The sequence below is a fragment of the Myiozetetes cayanensis genome, unplaced genomic scaffold (assembly GCF_022539395.1).
Source record: "Myiozetetes cayanensis isolate MyiCay16 unplaced genomic scaffold, myiCay2020 scf1, whole genome shotgun sequence".
NCBI lineage: Eukaryota > Metazoa > Chordata > Aves > Passeriformes > Tyrannidae > Myiozetetes > Myiozetetes cayanensis.
In genome coordinates, this window is record NW_026086604.1 from 112,916,167 (window position 1) to 112,940,212 (window position 24,046).

The 24,046-nt window shown below is 38.0% G+C and overlaps 1 protein-coding gene across 3 annotated transcripts in view; it reads right to left on the reverse strand.

The window, feature by feature from the left end:
- Positions 1 to 748: 748 nt before the first annotated feature.
- The window catches only part of LOC126640617 (ubiquitin-conjugating enzyme E2 E2), a 204,033-nt gene continuing 180,735 nt past the window's right edge, over positions 749 to 24,046 (reverse strand). For all 3 annotated transcript variants that reach the window (XM_050316593.1, XM_050316584.1, XM_050316576.1), the window contains one exon: positions 749 to 2,206. In XM_050316593.1, coding sequence (XP_050172550.1) covers positions 2,109 to 2,206 — 98 coding nt within the window. In that variant the 3' untranslated portion in view covers positions 749 to 2,108. The remainder of the gene's footprint in view (positions 2,207 to 24,046) is intronic.

Here is a 24,046-nt window from a genome sequence, read left to right on the forward strand (position 1 = left end):
AGCATCTGGGATAAGAGGAGAAGCAATGCCATTACTGCAGAGGGCAGGGTGCACTCTTCTTTTTAACTCCTTTTACCCCTTTGTTGTACTTTTACAGCAGGAAGGTTCTCTTCAGATCTGGAGTACTCCACGGCAAATTGTATGGTGGAGGCAACTCGCAAGTCAAGCACATATACCAGTTGTCCTGAGAAGGTGGTTCTGCCTCAGAGAAATCTAGGTTATGCATTTCATTTTTGAAATGTCGTCGTTCTTTCATGTCTGTATTTAGGACCTGTTGGCCTCAAAACGTTGTATGGCTGGGCTTGTAAACAGCTGGCTTCTACAGACGCCAGAAGATTCTCCCGTTTGCTCTGATCAAGAGAATCTGATTATTTCTTTGACATCCTTGTGGTTCTTGGGCTGGTAGTTATCAGATCACCTACAACAACATCAGCGTTCAGCTTCTCTTCACACAGAGGACAACTCACCAGTGGATTGAAGCTGAATGTCTGTTCAGTTTGGTAGCAAATGGCCAAGAGAAAAACAAAAGAGCCTGGAAATGCTGAGCAGTGCAGTGGTGGGTGTAGAGGCCCTACGGTGTCACCTTGACTGCTTTAGTTTTCATGACAGTTGAAATGGGTTGGAGTGCAATGGGATTGGGTCTCCCTGTATGTTTATACTGACCCTGTTGTAATGTATATTTTAAAGATAAGATCTTCTTTAAGCATGAGAGGTAAGGAGAGAGGGGAGAGGGCAGGCAAGCACTGTATAAAGCATCTGTAACGTTTAATTATACGAGACAGGGATTTTCCAATATGCCTTGTAACACAAAGAACATTTAGTTATCAGCATCACAGTATATATTTTCTAAATCACAACACCCACACATTTCCTTAGCCAAGTACAAGCTTTCCTTCCATGGCTGCATATCTAAAATTAGCCTGAAGGTCAAATCTGAATAGAAATACCCTTACTATTGAACGTGCTGGGAATGATTGGTGCAATGGGCTCAATTTTCCCATCGAAAACCTTCATTTATTTTTTTAAATAACAGTAGCTTTTACAGTCAAAGAGCTTGGAGAAAGGCAAAATGAGGCCTGCTGTATAAAATCAACATCAATATTCTGCTTTCACTGCAAGGCTATTTTTATAGCCAACTATTTTAAATGTAACAAGATGGATAAAGTGAAGCCATAGTATAAAAGATGTAGCATGAGGTTTCTGAATAGCAAGGCTGAGCACAGGCACGTGAAAGAAAGGCCTTAACATTTGGAAAATGTTTGTATATGACAGATCTACACAATGAAGAATTCTGAGTTAAGAAACGCATTGTTGAGAAGAAGATAATAGTTCAGGTCTAAAAATAGTTGTTTAACCTGCAGTTGTATTATGTGAGGACTATGCAGCCTATGCTGCACTAACGCAAAAGCACCGTCTTGCAAGAAGTGCATTTATCAGCCACAGTGTTTTATTGAGTGCTTTAATAATACAAGTGTACATCAACTGATCCACAGTCAAAAGTGGCAGGTCCCTAAGAAATTTACAAGCACTTTTTTTTTTGTTGTTTTTTTAAGTAAATCAAAATACATATTAATTTGTTCAATGCAATAGCCTTTTGTGTGGGAAACAGAAGGCTAGTGATAAACACAGTCTTAGTAATGCACAGTGATTCTTGATTTTAAGCTTTTATACAAAACTTGTTCCCAGTAGCATGCACCCACCATTAAAGACTTCAGTACAAAAAAATAACCCTAAACACTACATTTAAGTAGAAACGAGATATAATTCTGAATTTGTTTGTTTTCCCCAAAACCACATGAAAGAAAAAAAAAACAATCCCACACATTAATACAAAGCTTTGTGATAAAGCTCTATACTATTACAGATCCAACATTCTTTGCACTGATAACCAAAATTCCCTGTCTACATTTGAGGGAAACAGCTTTCAAGTTAACAGAACAAAAAACCCCAGAACAAATAAAAATAAAACAACAAAAAAAAAGAAAGTAAGGACAACCTTTTGTCACAAAATGGTTCAAAATTTAATAAAAAATAAGAATGGAGGGAAGGGCTATTGATGCACTTAGTGAATGTGCTTGCACAGGTCCAGCAAATCCTAGAGTAGGTTCCTATGTGGCGTATCGCTTGGTCCACTGTCTGGCCATTCTGTCGTGCTCTGCTCTGTTAGTCATATACTGAGTGGCAATGCTTCCAACCAGGGGGTCAGCTGAAAAGGAAACACAGAGTGTGAAATACGCATCAGCCCTGGAAGGGATGAAAAAGGCTATTTTTAGACCCACATTCATGCAGTTCTCTTAGGCTAAACTGTAAGAACAATGTGCCTACCTCTACTAGCCTAATTTTGAAAGCGTGGAAGGAAGATGGGGAGAAGGTGGCTTGCAATTAGCTATACATTTCTGTTAAACATATAACTGAAACAATATTCTAAAATTCCACCTCACCAAAAAAAAAGTTCCAATAACTTCATTTTGAGATAAAATTCACTTTCAGGTGACGTAACTTATTTATGGTATTAGACTCCCACAAGTACATATATTCTCACCTAAGAAGAGGATGGGCTCTAACTCTATCACCACGTTCAATTTTTTTAACACTTTTAAGGTATAAAAGAAATAGAAGGAATTAAGGCAGTAAGTACTATTTTCAAAGCAAAAGAGGTTAATTCCAAAGTTTAGAATTGTAATTTAATTTAAGGGAACTTTCTGAGCATTCACATGGCTAGAATGCTGCATGATATGGTCTGAATCTACAAATTACTTCACAAATAATTAATCAAAACCAATCAGTCCCCTAAGAAAAACAAACCAAGTCAAGACATTCCCGTAAGTGATTGCATTTAATCAACATTTTTCTCTTTCAGACATTTTTCTCTTCTCAATTTAAAGCAGACAAAATGTACAGTGATTTTTCCTTTTTTGAGGGGAACCCATACTCTTGATATTTTTGCTGCAACAGTAAATCTTCTGAGAAGTACCATATAAGTCCAGAGGTACTGATACCATTCTTTTTCCCAGCTTAGACCAGAGGAATATGACTTCTGAAAACTAGGTGATAATTAGCTTTGTAATTGACTGAAGATGGTGCCATTGAACAGTATGACTTTTAACTTCCCTGGTACAGCTGTAATCTGAGTGTGGTGCTTGTACTATTAACCACTGAAATTCCTTGGGCAAAATGTCAGACCTTCTGCAAAGCAGAGTAAATCTGGGCTTTTTTTGTTTGGTTGTTAATGATAAGAGTTTATGATGGGAGAAATATGTTGGTTTAGCCAAAAATCAATTGATTTGCATACTGCCAACATCACCAAATATTAGTAAATAATATCTAATAAAAAAATCTTCTGGTTTGCATGCATACTCTGGACTACCAGGAAGAGCCTGTGATTTGAATGTCGAGTTTACACTCTAAATTAGTAAGGCAAGTTATCACTGTGACTGCAGCGTACTATGTCCCTGTAGTCTCAGTCCTGTGAACACTTTCTGCATGTGCTTACCTTTAATATTTTAATATAACCTGGGAAGTTCACCGAGGCCTGGACTTGACTATTTTGACATGCGTAAGTGTCAAAGAAGCATATCTGATCTAAGATCCATTTTAGAAGTTGTAGACTAGAAAGTGTATCGCATTTAACTCCTCAGCCAAGGTGCAAAAACTATGTAGGGGATTACCAGAAGTGTTTTGTTCTGTGCAAATAGGAGGCTAACAGTATGTGGGCATTTAAGGAGACAAAAAGATATCCGTGGCTGGAACAAGGTTTCAGAGGCACTGTAGGGTAAATAGGGAACTTGGGTAATAGGAAAGGGCAACATTTTTTTCACAAAAAATTTAGGAAGTAGCCACAGGGAAACCTTGTCATAGCATAACAGTAGTTTGGAGATCAGCCTGACAGCACTGCTGCGAATTCCCACACCCTCCTTGGATGCAATGCCACTGTGTAAAGAAACACTATTGCAGACCCATGGAGAAGTGGAGACTAAGAAACTTGAACTTGAAAGGAATCTTTGAAGAAAAATTTGATGAATGTCCTGGTTTTCATACTGTTGGGGAAGGTGGTGTTTGGCCTCTGAGGCATCTGGCTGTGATGGGTTGCAAGACATTATAATCTGGGAATGGGGCAAGCTCTTCTTGAGGTTTAGTGTGCATTTAAAGGGCTGCCTCTAAGATCTTTATAAAGCCTTGCATGAGTTAGTGAAAAGTGATGTGCTGTGGTAAAGATTTACCCTGTTCAAATCTGAAAGATTTTTTTTTATGTGCAGGATGAATGTTTCTCTGAAAGCATGTCTTTCACACTGAGAGGCATAAACCAATTTCTTTGATACACTTCAAGGGTACTGAGGATCACATCATCATCCCCAGTCTTCCATGATAATTACAATGTTTGGTTTCCTAGTGTGGGTTCCCATGTATATCTACTTCTGGGAGCAAGGAAATATTTCAACAACATACATATTTAGAAGGCTTTGGAAGGTACAGGCTCTTCCTCTCACTTCCTCCCAGTATGGGAAGGTGTCTCCTCTCTTTTAGGGTGAGAGAATCAGTGAGAGGAGTTCTTGGTAAGAAGGTGTGTAAATCTGTTGAAGCCCAGTAATGTAGAGAACTGGGCTGTTTGTTTATCCATATGTTCAAGCCTTTGTCTTTGCAGTATTTTGTTTGGCAGCTGGGGAAAGAGAGGAGGTGATGGCCTGTAAGACGTCTGAGGTCTACAAAGCTTTTATTGTAGGTGTGTAAATTCCCACAGGGTAACCTGAGAATCAACTGTCATCTCGGGTGGTTCCCCCAGCAAGTGTCTCCTTCCATCCTTGTCTGCCTGTATGAAGCAGGTCTGTGGAAGCAAAGAGAGGTCCTTGCTTGCTGTAGCATGAGTGGGAACATCTGCACTCACAGCCAGTTGCCAAGTGAACGCTACTAAAAAGTACTCTCAGTAATAACAGTAAAGACATTGTTTTTTTCAGTTTGGTTAAAAGTTTTTTAGATACAATATTGAATGAAAGAACAAACCCACAATTTGGCAAAGCCACTTACTTGTGAGACCACAGACTGAGGGAATAGAAAAACCGACACTCAGACCCCACTACTTTTACATCTCTATCAGAGGGTCCGGAGGTGTGTTGTCATTACATGTAGTTATTTAAGAGGACTTTAGAAAGCACTCTTCAACAGATGTTTGAAGAGCTGGCTTATTTTAGCAGTTCCTGTGAAGCCATAAAGCCATCAGGAGGCACAACTGCTTTGTTTGGGAAGTCAGGGCAGCTGGTGAGGAGGGAAATTTAAACTTCAGATCAGAGCCACCCAACCAGTGGCACACTGGCCAATTCCATGCACCATGCTGCATTTGTGCCACAGGATTTAAGGACAGCATATGAGCTCCAGAAATGCCACAGTTTCTTCCTGCACCTGTGTGGGTAGCTTCAGCCAGCTGGCAGGCCCAAGGAGACAAATCTCTCAACACTTCATGAGTCATGAGTTACCACTGCTATACAGTTCACTGGGATGGGCCATAAAATAGAGATTACAAGATAAAGTGAAGCATCTTAATTAAAACAATTAAAAAATTTAATTCTCAACATGCACGAGCCTTGGTTATAGTGTTCAAGTCCTGCAAAATATCGAGTATGAGGAAGAAATCTTACAAAATACCAAGAACAAGTTAAAACCAGCAGTTACCATTTACCCCCTAAACTATGTAGCACATGGCTGAGCATCACATGGTTCTCAGCTGGGCTGCACTGCTTAAGGGGTATTATGAAATCTCCATTAGTAAGGTCAAATATGTATTTATAAAACAACTGCTGCATAAACTATCCAATTAAGAGATAAAAAGGAATACTGGATCTCAAAATTCATATGGGCATTTTTCCCATGTTTGCATTTCTCTTTACCAGAAAACTACTTCTTATTTTCCATTTGTATATATCTGTGGTTTTATTCTTGATGTTAGAAATTAATTCTGTAACTTGTAAACTGCTTGCCTTTTTTTTTTTTTAATAAGTAGCATGATTCATCATTGAATCAGGGTTCATTTTAGAATTTGACTCCAAATGGGACTGTGTCCAAATGACAACAAAACCAGGTGACAGGAATATAAAGCTATGCCAGAAATGTGTTATCAGAACAACCTAGTGAAAGAAATTAAAATAAACCCAAAGTAAATTAACAACTTGGCAGTACTGGAACCTGGGAGCAGGTTTGTGGGGGGCAGTGGCCATGTAGCCACTGTACGAAATCGTGCTGTGGTATGCACTCTCAGCCCACCAGAGAAGCTGCTGCAACTCTTTGGACCTGGAAATCTTTACGGTTTTGTAATTTACTGTTCCTTCCAGTCCCAGACTCTAACTTCTAAAAATCTGCCCTATGATGCCTCTATAACCTTTAACTTGTGTAAAGAAAACTTTTTATCCCATACTCTGATTGGCTCCATGTAAAAGATTAACACAGCAGGAGTTACAGCATCAAATCTCATGTTAGAGGACAGTGGATGAGTAATGGAAATATATAAAAAAAGCATCATATTATATAGGCAAAGACAGAAGCTATGGTTCAGCCATGTAGTTTACATGGAAAATGTCAATCAAAAGAACTAAACTATGAAGAAAAGCTTCTGGATGATTTATAGGAAGACTGCAGCTGCTAAATCCCTCCTCACCTCACCATATGTAACCCTAATGTTATATCAGAATTCATGAAATTGCCCTGTATTTGTGTGGATTGGAAAGCTGGGTGAGCTGGAGCTTTTCCATAGCTTGAAAAGGTTGGATGCGCTGCTCTACACCACCTTGTCATCTTCTTTTGCAGCCACTTAGTATGACTGAATAAGGAAGAACATTTGTGTCTCATGTCTGTTGTAAGGCTAATCAAATTTACAGCCCTATTCTAGGAAGTTAATGCTATTGGGGATTTGGATGAGCTGAGGTTTGGTCATTACAAAATTTCAGCTGTGTTTAATGCTAGTTAAACTGGTTTATCATTCAGAAGACAGACTATAATTCTTCTTTAAAACTACTTTCCCCCCAAATAAATGAAAATATATTGCTATGCTGTATTTTTCTCAGCTTGTATTTTTATAGCTATTTCTATGTCAGCAAATAGCAATTTCAGAGCAGAATTCATCTCCTGGGCTTTTCAATGCTCTTTTAAAAATACGGCAAACATACTCTAGTGAAATAAAAAATGGAGATGGTGTGTTTAACAGCTCGATTTCAATGTGCTTTCTCTGTCAGCCACACAATATGCAATGAAATTCCAATTGGTAATGCCAACATGGTTAAAGAGACACACATTTAGACTTAAAACGTACATTATGGGTGTTTGCATGCATTTTATATATTTTTTATGAGCATTTATAAAGTAGAATTGTATTTCTAGTGAAATGTTTTGCGGTCTTAACAGAGAACAGCTGATGGAGCCAGTTATTACACCACTACAAGTTGGTTCTCAGAAAGATTTCTGGAACACCTTAAAAACTAAAAAAAACCCACAGCTCTATAAAAATCTCAGTTTCTTTAGCCAAATATTTACTTTTTTTTTTTTTTTTTTTGTCCAGGTTAAGATTCAGCTCTATATCAGGGGGAATTCAGAAGAGTTGGCCTCCCGCTGAAGAGTGTAATTACAGTGGAAGAATTTCCAAAGGTTAGGTTAGATGTAATTTGAAAGGTTTTATTCCTTCCAAACTATAAATGACTCCATCCTCATTGCTGTGAGAGGCATCCTATTAAGAGACTCTAGGGAACTACCTGTACTGAAATATCAGTCACCAAAAATTAAATGTTTCCTATTCTTTAGACAGACTCTGTGACCTGTAGTAGAAAACAAACAAATAATTTTCCAGTTGTTTGAATTTCAGTTACACATTTAGAAGAGTTTTCGGAATACAAAATACTATGGAATACTAAATTTGATTTTTTTCAGGAAAAGCTGAAGTGTTTGTATGTCATCTATAGGATAGCAGCTTTGGAGTCATCTTTATAAAGCTGCACAACCAGGATTGGCTACCCTAAAAACAAACCTTCCCAAAATAAAAGTTCATATTTTCAGTAACTACATTTTGTTTGGTCATTTCAGTGCAAATAGCACTGCAGGATGTTCCCATATTTGTTTGCAGTGAAAGCCAAGATTTCTGAATCCACATGTTGTCAGTTTTAATATTGTACCAACTTTTAAGAAATAGGTCCCAAAAGGTGAATGGAAAAAAAAAATTAAGATTGGGGCAAGAGAAGAAACGAATAATTCACTGAAACACAAATCTTCTTAACAGCAAACACTGACAGCTTGATTCTCACCAAAACCACCCTTAAACTTAATTTAAAAAAATATTTAATATCTAATTATACTTTTTAATGTTGTTTTCAGTGGTATCCAGGCTAGTGTTATAAAAAGACCAGTCAGTAAAAATGGCAAAGGCAGTGGTGAGACATACTATACCAAATACGTCACAGAACAATTTAATATTCTGAGAGGAAGGGATTAAGAGAAGATGAATTGTTTGTGAGTAATTTTATTTACAATGTCACTTTGCCTCGGGAAGTTTCCATAGTTAACCACATATCACCTGTTTTAAACTTAATGAACTCCTAGAAGACCGTGTCAAGGATATTGTGTGTCTTGACGTGGAAAATGAGATATGTGAAATGCATCATAGTGTCCTTCAGTGATCTTAGAGCAGCAGTGTTGCTCTCTTCTGCTATCATTAATAATAATGTACAGACTAAGTAATTCTTTGAAGGCAGAGACAGGTGAAGTAGCACACTGAATTACTCCACTAACCTTTCACCTCTGAAAAGAGTGCTGGAAATCAGGGCACAAGTGAAAATGAGTGCAGCGCAGCACTAATCCCTGTTTGTGCGGCAATAAAACTATCCTCGCGGTCGGGAGTCTGATCAACACACGCGTACGGACGAGAACAACAGAGTGATTCAAGTCAGAACAAAGAGCAGTAGCAGGGCTCTGAATTGCTTTACACAGCCTACAAGCTGAACTACAATTTATTTCTGACTTTCACAAAATCACAGTTCCAACTATCCATATAGAAAGTGTTTAACAATCTGCAAGGCTCTTTGAAAGTGATACAGAAGAATGATAAAGTGACCAATAAACACTGTAATAAAAAAAGAGAACAAATAAAATGAATTGTTTCAGTAAAGAAAAATGGTTATCATTAGAGGAGAAAGAAGCAAATTCTGGAAAGGTCAAATGTCTACTAGGAAAAGAGTCAGTGAAGCTAATATCAACTTCAGAAATTATAGTTCACAACAGAAATCATACAATATGGCATATAATGAAGTCTGCTTCTCATTTCATGAACTAGTTTTGCAGATTTGGTTGGTCACATCTTAACATTCAATAGAAAATTTCTAATGCATATAGAAAGAATGTGGTAAGTGGTCTTACAGTGGCGCTTTAGTTTCCCATGTGTAAAGTTGGACTAATGCTTTTCCATCACCCAGGCTATTCTGAGTATAAATACAGTAAAAACTGCAAGGTATCTGGATACATTTGTAAATTTGTCTGTATAGATGTGTAGCACAAAAAAGACAACTATCCATGACTAGACTCTAAATTTTGAGCTCTGCAGATTTGTCAGAAACACACTTGAGTGCTGTTAAGTTTGTACAGTGATTGCAGTTGCACAAATATTAAGGTATGCATGACTTGATTACGATGTCCAAACTGTTGTCTGGAGAAAAAATGTTGCATATCTTCAAAAATAAAAGAGCTCTGCCAATCCAGTTTAGAAAACATCTATTTACTATAATATCCATTTTGTAAGCACAGAAGGAGAAATTCATTCCTCTCTCTTGACTTGCCTCATTGCTGTCAGGCTACCTACCACAGACCTGGGTGAAATATGAGGCTGCCTAAGAAAGAGATGTTTCAGAAATAAGGAGTATTATCTGGCCCAATTTTATTAACGCGGCTCTTAAAGGAAAAGTGTTGGCAGTGATTCATCTCTGTATCCTGCCAAGGGAAATCATTCTTGTTTAAAGAGAAAGATTCTCTTTCCAGTTTACAGTCAGATTTCTATAAACTTCACTGGCTGACTGGGAGTTAGCAGAGGCAGTCGTGGATCAGTGAGGCACAGTGTACTGATCTTGAAGAGTTGTCTTTAATTAAGGAAGAACATACATCTATTAGAAGTACCAGCATGCTGGAACAATTAAAGTTCTGAAATAACACACTTCACTTTGATGCTTGGATGAGCCTCAATATTAAAAGCACAGATACATTACCAATGTATCTCTTCATAACAATGAACTCAACTGAGAAACAGTCACTGCTATTGGAAAAAAAATTTTAAAAATATGTTAGCAACTATAGAACTTGATTTGAAAGACATTACATGGCATGTGGTTTGATAAAATTTGCAGAAGTTACAGCAATATGTGTTTACGTTGTGGAAGCTGACTGTGAGTGGATAGTAAGGAATCCACAGCCCCCAGATCTCAAAATGCTAATACTCATAATGTATAACTGGTATTTATCCATAGGGTCATAATTTTATTTTCAGAAAAGCACTGTGGATTTTTTTTTTTTTTTTGGTGTGTGTGTATGAAGACTCGTTAAAGGAGGCATATACTCTACAGGAGTGCTAGTGTGTTTAGTATTTCTTTCATCTAAAGATAAAAGAACCAGTTTTCTTCGGGGTTTATCTCTTAATACTTCCCACTAATCACCTACTTCAGGCAAAGAATTGACCTACGGGTTGTACACATCCTGAATGAACAGTTTAATTACAAAGCAACTACGTGTAAAGCTATTCTCTGTGACCATGCTTTGTGCAGTGTTAGACATCCTATAACCACATGTACCAAAGGTAGATTACTCTGCAAGAAAACCAGGAGGTCCAATAGGATCCACTTACCATGTGGATTCCCAGAGGACAGGGAGGGGAGGAGGTGTTACTGCACGGTCTGGTCTTTGGTGGCATTTAGACACTGAGAGGAAAATGAGTCCTAAAGCCATTTTCACTCTTAGAAGTGTTTGAATGTGAACAATACCAAAAATCTTCAACTTAAAGACATCCAGATCATTTTAGGTCAGATGCAGAAGTCATCTAAATCCTGCTCTTTAATCTATCCCTTTATACCTTTATTGCAGTTAATCCTTGGAGTAATTAGTAAAGCCTACATATGTTATGAATGCTGCTTATTTTGGTTTAATCTGATTTTCTTCTTCTCGTCCTATTAAATCTCATTATTAATTTGTCACATTTAAATCCAAAACTGCTACTAAGAATCCCATATAAAATGTCAAAAGAATAGAAGAGGCCTTTATTTACAAAAGGGTGGGTTAGTGAAGAATTTTGTCCCTACTAAAGGCCTACTAAATAGGACTCTTTCATCGCCTAGGGCCTGAAATTCCTTGGCAAGTTGAACATCCCTTGGAACAGGAATAGGAACTTAAATGTGCCTTGCATGAGCACACCTCTTACTGTAACCCAATAATGATACAAAAAATAGTCAGGCCTCTCCATTCCCTATCTACACTTGCCTTTCTCCTGGGGAACATGCGGAAGGAAGTCACAGCCTGTATCTGGCTCAAACATATCTAAATTTATATCTTCATCCAGAGGTGGTGGAAGAAAAATGCATGGAAACTAATTTATTCAGAATTTTTGCTGGTATGGCCCAGATGCTGTCTTTGATGGTAATGGCTTCTTGATTTTTCTGGACTGCAGGCATGGGTCATTTGAGACTGCTTCTGTGATCCAATGTTGTGGCCTCAATGTTGCCACATCTGTGGTCCATACTGTTCTAGAGAAGGCATCCCAAAATGTTACTGCACTATAAATGCCGGGAATAAGTTCCATCTCTGCAGAGTATGGGACAGGGACTTCTGGAGTCAGTCTCACTGCTAATGTGTACACTTGACAGGTTTCTGACAGTCCAGAGTGGTGAGGTCTGATCTGTCAAGTACAGCAGAATTTGTAACAATACTGCCCTGCCAAAAGAGGCACCCAAGGAAGATGCTTGTACCAACACACACTGGCTCAAGAATGTATGAAAATCAGAGTGCCATCCTGCCCCGAAGACGGGGGCTGGCCACTTATGGCAACACTTCTGGAGGTTTATCACAGAGGTGACACAGGACATCACATGAACGGAGCAGGGTGGTATGAGCTGTGGCAATGACTAAGGAATCAGCGAGTGAGAAAATAACCCCATTTTAGTAACCAAATGGACTATCCACTTCTAAATTAGCTTCAGATTGTGAATATAATTACATTTCATTATGAACAGGTTCTAATGGGAGTAGAAGGAAAAACAGGTTAAAAAAAATAACTAGCATTCATCATGTAGGCAGGTTTTGCTCCTGGATTAGTTGCAATGGAGTTACATGGCAATGCTGAAAAAAGATCGAATTCGTGATATTTTACAGCAATAATTTCATATTTAGTAACAGGTAAAATAACTTTACTTGGAAATCTTGTCTTTCCTGCCTGAGGGGTCACATGGACTCCAATGTCATGCCTGACTAAATGATAATCACTTTGCAAAATGATTCCATGCACTGGCATAAAAAGCCCTAAGACTGAGCCGTAGAAAAATAGCCATACAAGGCAGAGATGGAAAAGACATGGAAGGTCATGAAGGCATTTCTTCTGCAAGTATAATATTGTGTCTTATAGTAAGTTCTAATCGATATATTAGGACCCAAGCAATGAGGATTCCAGCTCTGAGAATTTGCCTAAATCTAATTCATCTTGAAGTTGCAAATGCTCCGCTCCATAGAAGAGCCTTTTTCTAAGCCTTATACGGATGGATAATTCTACAAACAATTTACAAATCAGAGCTCTATTTCTGTGTCCCATATGAATGTGAAATCTTACAGTACAGCCCATCCTTAAATTTGGGACAATTACACCATATATTTTGGTATTTAAGTAGCTGTTTACAACTCCATCCAATGCACCTGAACTTAATTTGCTGTGAAAATAGGGATTCTGAAACACATGCTGTACGTAATTTGTTATATTTGTTGCCTTTGATAGATCTGCAAAACTGTAAAAAACAAACAACCATTTCCTCCTCCCCTGTTGAATAATGTAGGAAATTAGCCATGCAAAATAAGAGAGACTTGTCTTGCAGCAGTGTAAATCATCTCTGAAGGTAGAATCTGAATGATTCAGGAATACTAATTTCTGAAATTTTACTCAAGAAGGTGAGAGACTAAATGATTTAATAGCTAGCAAACTTATATCCAGGATTATAAATATTGCTTTTCAGGACTGACTCTACATTCTTATGGGGAATCTGCTAGCCAAATGTAGCAGGCTTCTTTTTACGAGCTTGAAGAATGTGGAGCAGTGTGATTTCTATAGTGAAACAGGAATAATTGTATTTTAAGAACAGGAAGAATCAGTCTTAAAATAGTTGTGCTAATCAGGGTCCTGAAGGTGGTTTGTAGGCAGTTAGAAATGTATGGCAAGAAAACTGAAAATCTGTCCTTGCCTTCACATTTAAAAAGGTACACAAAGAAAAACAACAAACACACAAAACAAAGCCCCCACTTAGTAAACTGGAACAAAGTCTTAATGAAAAATCTGGAGTACAAAAGCTCAGCAGGACTGATGCCAGCTTATTCCATCTCAATTCATGAGATTTGAGCTATTTGTACTAACTGGGAATAATGAATATTAGATTAAATTATTATGACATTAGAAAATTCAAGTGATGTCTAAAATAATTTATTTTCTGTTTTTATTTATTTTCCCCTTAAATATATACAGTTTTATTAGTGAGAAAAATATATCCAGTAGAATTCATTAATCCTGGAAGTGCTGTATCTACTTCATACAAAAAAAAAATCCAATGTAATTGAGGACATGACTGCATTGGCTAGACAAAACCTGCATGAAACCAAGAAAATACATTTAAAGACTGTAAATGATTACAGTGTATTTTGAAAGTAAGAGACAGTTTACTTTGTATCTTGGAACTCATTCAAATTAAACTAGAAGTCTGTATTTTATATATGAGAAATAACCAAGAGCTTTATTTAAATACTTCAGATTGTTAAACATTTAATGTTGATGACTTATTTTGGTCTCAGTTCACACAAAGATTTCTTATGTGTATACACCAAATTACCTATCTTCTCTCTGAGGTAATGAGCATAGAAAACCTCCACTGGTACTATTTTAAATTACACATGTTTACTGGAAGGAAAATGAATTGTAACCTTTTGTATTTGTACCATCCATCACTCATGCATTTTTTCAAGTACTCTTAATTTAATGATGGTTGAGCCGAAGCTCATAGATATTCTATGTTTCTTGAGCTGAAATGAACCAACTTCAAAAAACCCTGTATATATGTTTATCATATAGCTTTTATAATCTTCATAAAAAAACCAACCAAACAAAAAACCCCCCAAAAATCAGGTGTATATTTTTTACAGCTTTACTTCTGGTTTGTGATATGACTGTATTTTATATGTTTTAGAAACCCTTTTTGAGAAACAATAAAAATAAGGAACAGTTAAAGGTGGTGACAGGACTCTTCTCTAATTAGTGTCAATTACATCCCTTTACATTTATTTCTTGACAGAGATGTACAAAGCCTCTTTACTGATTTGTATTTTGGTCAATCTCTGATTTAATCAGATGCCATTTAATAAACTGATAGTTGTGTATTATTCTGTCTGAAGTTCAATTTTTCTCACATCTTCTTAAATAGAAAGAACATAGAATAAGAGCAAACTTAGACAAAAGGACAAGAAGTCATTAGCACCATGGTCAAACCTTTCCCACTGGTTGAAATCTAAGCTTATTTCTTCTACAAGAAACAAAAAGACAAAACAAGATGTGGCAGATAATTTGGTAAAGAAGATTGTTAAAAATAAAGTGGTCTTGCTTATCTTTTCTGTAGTAAGAAAAGAACACAAACGAAATGCCAACACGTTAAGCTAAAGTTAAAAGGAAGAAGATGATTCGTATACCAAATAGTTAGACACATCCAGAAATATAGTGTAGGAATACTAAAAGGTAATTTTTGAAAATTAAAAAAGAAATAGAAAACTTAGTAGTCATGCATCACCTGAGTTACCATTGCAGAGGCTGTTATTGCTCCTGCTTCGACACATAATCTGATTGTTAGCTGTGGTTCAGAGGGAATTTCCTCTCCTGTACATTACTGTGTGAGTAAAGTGCTTTGAGGGATTTTTACTCTTTTGTCTGAACCACTGAGTGATGAGCAGTTACAGGCAGCCTACCTGACTGAGCCAAGTAGTACTGGTTTTCTGCTAGAGAATGACTGTACTCCTTCTAGAGATTATTCTTTGTAGAGTTACAGATACATCAGATAAAAAAAAAAAAGAACAGGGTGAGTGCATGTGTGACTGGCATCTAGAACTATAGCTAATGACTGTGTCATGCCTTGGATGTCACGAAATCCAGACAGCACATTTTATTTTTAAAGAGTAATCTCTACCATTCGCTTTCTAAGTTACATAAACCCACCAATTTCTTCAGTAAATAGTTCCAGACACTTTTCAGGAAAAAAAATTATTTAAACAGACTTCTGAAACCATAATGGGGGGTTTAAAACTAGGTATTTCTAAACAATCTTACTTCTGTAGTTGTGTTAATCTTTTTAATGAAGTCTTGTGAGCTTTGAAGAGCCTAAATCTAAACACACTAAAAACTTCTATGCTCACAAATAATGATCTACCCATAAAGTATTGTCAAAGTGCAACTGAAAAGAGCAAAGATTTAGGCCAACATCAGTAGTAATCCTGATTCAAGCCTCCTCCCATTGCACACATAATTAGGAGATATTCCAAGACATATTTTCCTGAGAACTACTAAAGGGATGACAATTCACAAATGTTTTTTCTGCTGTTATAATAATCCCCACAGTCATGGGTTCACATTGAGGGAACTTCGTGAACTGATAAGAACAAAATCTTGTAACAGTTTCATCAGCTCTTCATGACAAAGGAAATTAATTCTATTTCAATGCTTACCCATGTGCCATTTTCATAATGTGCTGCTGCATTGCTCGCATTTATATCTGTTTAATTTCATGTTTATAGATCATGTCCACAGAGTTAAAGACATATAGGTGTATGTGTCTGCAAATATTCAAAGACCAGATGTATAGCAAGTGTCTTCCTGGCAGTGCTGAGAGGCTCCTAGTGGGACTTCAGATGTTTAAATCCCACAGGAAGCACGGAAAACCCTGCCAGCTGTCAGCCGTCATCTTTGGGCACCTAAATGTCTTTAACATATTGGTACTGTGTGTTCAGCTCGGAATACGAGAAACTGTAAGTGATTCAAACTATAGAATAGCAGTTAGGATTGTATAGATACTAGAGTATAGCTAGCACAGTGCAATATCTTTTAAAAGGAATGGAAGGAGAAAGTGATGATAAACTATTAAGAATTTGTAAATATCAGCTCTAGATTCTATGATACAATCAGTGCAAATATGTACATATTACACATCGAACAGGTTCTGCAGAACAGGTAGGGGAACATACAGTATTTAAGCAAGCACTATCTTGCAAAAAGAACTTGGTCCCAATTGATGGGATTCCTTTGCTTATGTGAATGAAGTTGATGGTGGCAGGTTTTTCCCAAGGCAATCCCAACTTTGACTAAGTCATTCTGCACTCACTGAGAGCAGAACAAAATCCATCAGTTTTATGCTAAATTTTCTTTTACACTCCTTTAGGAATGGCCTTCATGCAAAAACACCCATTTGCTCTGCTCCCAGCCCAGTAGCACCAAGACAGCAGAGCAACCACATGCTTTGTCTTTGCTAAGCCAAAGTCCCCAGAGTGAGCTCACTTCGCTTGGAGACAATTTATGTCAGAGATGTAAAAAGGCACAGAAAGTTTATGTTGCAACTTAAAACAAACCAAAATACATGATTACCTGAATTGATTCCTTGTCACCCTAACTTTTGTTTACTGTCTTTTACTTGTTGCCGTGCTTGAGTGACATGGCATAGAGTATTTTCCTGCTTCAGATACAGAGAAAGCATTTTCCATTGTGCTGAAACAGCTCAGAAACCTCCCTGTTTCCTGACAGAGCACAGAATACAAACTCTGAAGAAAAGGGAAAAATCAGCTCCAAGCTAAAGAATATAAATAATCTCAGACAACAGAGCGATTTCATTGTTTACATGACCCTGTACTGCTTACAAAAAGGATATATGGCAAAATTAGATTATTTTGTTGTATGTCTGATAGTACTGTGTTGTGACATTGCACCTGGTAGCCTGTGGGTGCCAGGAAAGAATGAAAGTAGCAGGGCTCAGCCAGCCTCATAAAATTGGACAAATTAATATTGTTTTGCCAACTTCTAAGTATTCCAGTCATTTTCCAGAATATTCATCACATTTGACAAATCTACTCAAATATGGATTATTACAGGATGAGTATTTATAAGTTTGAGTATTTTAATGAGTATAATTTTACTGTCTTCTATATTTCTTGACAAATATATTCAAAAAGGAAACAAAATTTCGTTAGAAACCAAAACAGAATATACATTGACACAGGAAGAGTGCTTTTTGATAGACTGAATAAAGCTATTAAAATGCTAAATGAGAAAGAAAAAAATCAGATTGGATTCCGAGGCAGTTTCTGATAGTAGCAAAATGTGAAGATTACGGCTTTAAGGAAAAAAAGCTACAAGAATGAGGAAAACGAGAAGTGGCTCATCCCTTGAACTTGCTGTCATCCAGAGTTTCTAAATTCACTTCACAACTGGGGGTGAGGGTAAAAGAAGGAATGATAATTGGGAAGTCTAAAAAATTGCAGAAGGAACATCTGATGTGCACCGGCACTGACAGAAAGCAGCCTCTGCTACGGGGAAGCACCAGATGAGGAGGAACATTGTACATGCTTCCTGTTAGACAGAGATACATAGAATAACTGAGAGAAAAAAAGATACATCCAGGCTGCTGAGTGGTGAGGAGTATGGACCTGTTCTTCATTACTGGGGGTTGGGTAGCTATTTCAAATTTTGAACATGGGAGCCAAACAGCAGAGCTGTGACCACAAGTCAGCTGAATTCCCACTGGCAGCCAAATGCTCCAGCAAGGAACAGATTTTATTATTACAGTTATGTTACATTTTCCTTTATTAAGCTGCCTTAGATTTATTTTTAAACTTCTTTTTTTTTTTTTTTTTTTTTTGGACAGGCTAGAGTTTTTAAATATCTCAGTAATACTGAAAATAGATCTTTTTTATTGGTACAGTGGACATCTATTAGCGTATTAAAATGCACGCTGGTATGGCTGAGGCTCACTGGCTGAAAAACAGGGTGATTCCTGTGGAACCTGATGTGTCACCACACACTTGCTTTGTAAGTGGCTGTGGCAATTTTGGCTCTTAATGCCCCTGTGCCAGAGATGATCAGCCCAAAGCAGTGTCAGGAGAATGGAGTGTGTCAATGGGCATCAAGTCAAAGTCTGGCAGCCTCACTCCGCCTTCCAGTGGGAGATGCATTTTCCTGAGAGGTTTCAAGTGAACCTATTGCCCTTTGGTTGGGGTGTGCAGAAGACAATTCCATGGATATAGTACTGTATATGGGGTATTCCAGGTATATCTGTCAATACACCTTATGCGAACTGGTAGAGGGTACGGAATTGCTACAAAAAAGCATTTGGATGAATTTAAACTTCCCAAATACCAACATAGATTCAAAATGTGGATGTGCTCAAAACTTTCTAGACATCAGAGCTACCCATGCTGCACTTGCAAGTATGGACCCTCCCTGGAGCAATTCCAACGGCTGGCTTTGGGGAAAGCTGCTGAAGGCAAACCTGCCAGGGGACAGGGTGGTGGCATTGGAGCAGGATACTAGCTTTCCTTCAAAAATGTATATTGCTGGCTGAAAGGGGAACGGGCTGAGAAATTGCTAATTCAGTTCTTTCCCTTGCATATTTTCTGACTTAAATCTCCCCGCCTACTCCTGTTTTGCAAAGCTTCTGGAAACTGCAGCAATTCCAGCAGCTTTGTAGCAGGGCAAATACTGATCAGGCTTTTAGGGTTTTTATGCTTATGTTGAAAAGTTACCCTCCAAAGTGCTATTTTAGATCCCATTGAGGATCAAAGATATGCATTAAATTACACTACTGAATCCTTTTCTGCAAAGGATGACAGAACTGGGATTTTATATCTGCAGTAGCAAGAGTACTGAACCTTGCACACCTTTAGGAAAATGATAAGGAAAAAAAAAAAAAAAAGAGAAAATGAAAGAGAAAAAAAAAAAGAAAAAACCCCATAATAACTGCATCCCATCTCCTAAAGTTTCCTAAATACCAGCACCTTCATGCAGGTGCATGTAAGGGTGTTAATATTCTTTGGAAGAAAATTTAGGCAGAGCTAAACATGCCAAACCACATGGATAACTTGTAATTGCAACAGAGAAACAACAATAGTATGTTATCCAAAATTGCCAGTTATACCTACTCTGTGATAAAAACAAAGAAGTTTCTGGGGAAGATATAGGCAAAACATAAGGATGACTCATAGAGAGAAAGCTTAAAAGCATGTCTCATGTCCCTTAGTGAGACATGTAAAGATCCCCATAATCTTAGTATCTTGTTTGACTTTTCTTATCTATGCTTAGATAAATGTAAGTCATTAAAATGCACAGCCACATTACTTCATGTGGGTTAACAAAGTAAGAAAACATCTAATAAATTCATGGTTCATGGCAGTACTTGAAAAAAACAGCACACATACTTCTAACCGAGGCACATTATATTTGAAAACCACAATCTATGTTACAGACTTTCTTAACATAAATAGTCTACTTTTCAGAGGTGCTGAGCAACTGCAACTACGATAAAAATTGATGGGGCTCATACCAAGGTAATGTAATGTCACTTGTCCAACTCATTTACTCTTATAAGTACAGTTACTGTGAAGATATGCACGCTTCAGTCTCGAGCTATGTTCACAGCAAGCTCCCAGTTTAAAAGGCAACAAGAGACAAGCACCTTTACACTGCTAATATAATATGTCACTGAAGTATCTGAGACCAGAGTCAGAGCAACCAACTTGACTAGTGCTGACCCAGGTGAAGCGGGTACTGCAGGCAGTTGTTTGTGCATTTCCTTTGTCAGAGACGAATATCCTTTCCTAGCAAAATTTTATTCTTCCTTTTGCTCTTCCTTCCTTTTTTTCCTTTTTTCCCTTTCCTTTTCCTTTTTTTCCTTTTCCTTTCTCCACCATTTTATTAAAAAGCAGAAAAACAGTGAAAATGATGGGGCTAAGAGAGAAATAACCTTCAGTGGGGCTGAAGTGAGATAGGGACATCCAACAGGGAGCAGTAAATATTTCCACCCGGCTGACTGTGATGATGAGCGGGTTAGTCTGTCTAGCTGTGCCTCACGCCCCAGTGAACTCTGCAAGTCAGGCACACTCAGGAAGGATGACTGCAGTGAGGATGAGCAGGGGAACAGAAAGCTTCTCTTACGGAAGGAAGCTAACAGACACAGGTCTGGTTAGCATGCAGCAAATAAAGACCAGGAGGAAAGAGGATGGTTCTTCATTAATATAGCCATGAATGAAAACCAAGGAAATGGTCCCTTAAGCTATAGGATGGAAGTTGCTTAAAAACAAGTGGATATAAAATTCTGTGAGTCAGTTCAGATTAGAAATCAGGCAGAGGTTTCTAAAGAGCAAAGCAAGTGAGGCCCTGTAGAGCCCCCCAGCAGCTACTCTGGCTACAGCTGCCAGCGAAGTGTTCAGCCTAATGTTTGTGGGAAAGCAATATTGTGGCTGTCCCCATCTCAGTCTGCCCCTCTTATCCTCTGTCACATCCCCATCGCAGGAGCTCACAGGCAGGCATGGCTGTTACACAGGACAGACGGCCAGAAGCACCACCAAAGCTTTTGCTTCCAGAACATCAACTGATGACCATGGAACTTGCATGTGGGAAAATTGCTAAGGAGGCAGAGACAGAGGATGAAACCAGAAGGGAAGAGGCTGATGTGAGGGCGATGTAGCCAGCTTTGTTCTGATGTCCTAATCAAGGCTTAGCCGCACGTTATTAATCAGACACGATTTGACGTTAGACTGTTCTGACATCGGGGATAATCAGGCCAGGCGAGTTCAGATCTTGAACATGTGAAGAAGGAAGCCATGCAAAGGAAAGTGTTGCAGTGTTTCAATTTATTTTCTCTGAAGCATCTGCAAGTGACATTTTTCCCGCAGCTGGAGAACCTTTGGCAGGGCTGGGATGGCAATGACCAATGGAGAACAATAAGCATTCTAACCCAGATCAGCATCACCAGCTCTCTAACTATAAAAAATAATTTGTTTGGCACTTCAAGCTCAGTAAAATACAAAACCTCAGAGGCCACCTGCACTTGAAAGCTCTTTTGGATTAAGGCAGTGCAGGAATTTACACTCCCCGAGTTCCCTTTGAATACTTAACGTGCAGTTAAGAAAGACGGGTTTTCGTAACTTAATAGATTTTCAAAGTGGGGACCGTCCACACATGGAATTACTCTGAAATAACTAACTACCCACATAGGCAAGCCCTAGCAGCTAACACCGGAAGTATTTTCAGTGCTCAAGCACAGAGCCTGTGAGCATTCACTCACATATTCTGTTTCATGCAGATGAACGTATCTATCAGGTTTCGTAGGGTTGCTCATGCACATGCCAAAACATTTACAGGACTGGAGCCCTGCTTTGTAGAAAGGGATGTGTGCTGTGCCCTCGAGTACCACCTTAAAGAAAAATACTAATCCCCAGATTGGCTGCTAGTGTATCCCACCATCTCTCTCATCTCTCTGATACCATTCCATTTAGCTCTCTCGTACTCCCAGATAATGCACATGTTCCCTCATTGCAAACCCTCCGGCACCCCTTCCCCCCATGAAGAAGTCAGCCAGCTGTTACAAAATTCAGACATTTCATTAACAGAGTTTACTGGATGATACTGCCAAGGAAAATAGAGACAATTAATAATAATCAGGACTGAAGGGTCTGAGACAGCTTATGAGTAAAGGATTGTATTAGTTGTTTAAAAAGGACAAACTTGCTCCTGCCTGGAGTGATAGGGAACAAAGGGTGGTGATGTATAACCAGGGAGGAAAGAGACTCTCTCTGTGGCTTTTGTAGATTACTGTGTGAATGACAGGAGAGGCAGAAGCAAATACCTCTTTTCATTTGCTCAGCCTGCTGGAGAAGAATAGCAGCTCTTGCCAATGAAGCTGCAGCTGTGCTCCAGCTCCGTTTAATCACTGTGTAGGACTGAGGGTTAATTAGCTGCCATTCTTACTCCTATTTGTTGTTCTAATGAAGATTTGCATAAATGTAAGAGCAGGGGGTAACTGATACTTGATTCTTCCCTTCAGAGAGGCCAGGGTGGAACACTTGCCCATCCTAAGTGTTTATGTTTGTGGGAGATTCAGTGTTGCCTTTCCATTTGACCTGATCTGCTTCTGGCTGATGAATAGTGAAAAAAGAGTTCAAAGTTGCTTATCAAATAGAGACTCCTGTTGTGTTTCTGCCTTTAGGAAGGACAGAGGGATTAGAAAATTACTCCCAGCTGACAGAGAGGAAAATACATATATGCATGTTTCTGTACCTACACATGTACATATATATAATATATTTCAGTGATCTAAACCAGCAATCTATTGATCTATCTATCTATCCATCCATCTATTTAATGGTACATAACCAATCATTTTTTAATGATAAAATATCATAATATATGCCTGTTTGAGAAAGGCAGAACAACTGTAACATGTTAGGCAATATGATGAAAAGTAAGGATTTGTAGATTTTTGCAAGACTTATGTTGTAAATCACTAACATTCAAAGTTCACTTTTTTAATAAAAAAGTATCTAACATTAAAGGAGAAATCTCCAAGAAAAGCAAAAATGACTCAGCAGTTCACATATACCTGCCATCAGTGCCTTGTGAGAGGGGATTCCACCATACAACTTAAGAAATTGCATTCATTCCCCAAAAAAATCAAAGGAAAATTTTAACATAAACAGTGACAAAATCCAAAACTACCTCATAATTAAAAAGAAGATTTGAAAATGAAAGGTCATAAAATTATTTTATTTACCATGGTCAGAGCAGTGCTTATGGCTGGTACCTGAAAGAAGCTAAATGGAAGAACTTGTCCTTTTTAGTATGTTAACTTGTTGCACATGATAGTATAGGTAAGTGTTTTCAGTGTTCCTCTTACACACTTGGTCTGCTAAAACTGTTGTTTGACAGCATTGGTGAGGATTTAAGAAAAAATTGAGAAGGCAGAAGTAGTGAATTTCTAAATTTCCAACCACTGCTGGAAAACATCCAATTTTCAAGATGACTGTATTCCTCCAAGGACAGGTGACCACCACAGAGTACACACTTATTGCCAGTTTCTCAATCTCAACAGCTTTGTTCTAGCTATTTACCTGGTCTCTAAGACACATGAGCAAATATTAATTTGCTTTTCTTTACATTTCTGTCATGAATACGTCTGACTACCTACAGGTATCTCTGCACATTTTGGGGTAGACACTACCAGAAACCAACCTTTCAGAGATGTAAGCAAGAGAGCATTCAATACTCCTGAAAGAAATATGCCTAAAATAGTAACATTCTATCACTCCAGCTCTTAGCTAGAAGGAACACCATAGGTTTTATTGTTATATACAATAAGAAATGCACGTGAAAATAAAATCAGTCAATCACATTTTTGCACACTCTCACCTTGAGTTTTGCAATATTTCAGTATTCTATTACAGTTTTTGATTCAGCCCTGATTACACCAGAATCTCAATTCTGCCTTTTTCAAAGCAATTTTTAGCCCTTTGGACAAATTAAAAAGAGTATTGAAGTGTACAATAAAAACCAAATTAGAAACAACCCTCGTGACGTATAAACAGACCACTTAATTTTCCTTTAATGTTTCTTCAATAATTTCTACACACTACTATTTTCCAAGGCTACAGTCAGAATTATTCATTGTAAATAGGGTAAGAGAAAGTGGAAATTACAGATCTAGTGGTCAATGGCAAAAAACAAACAAAAGAGCTGAGGGGAGAGGTTAAGTGCTGTGCTAGTTAATAAGAA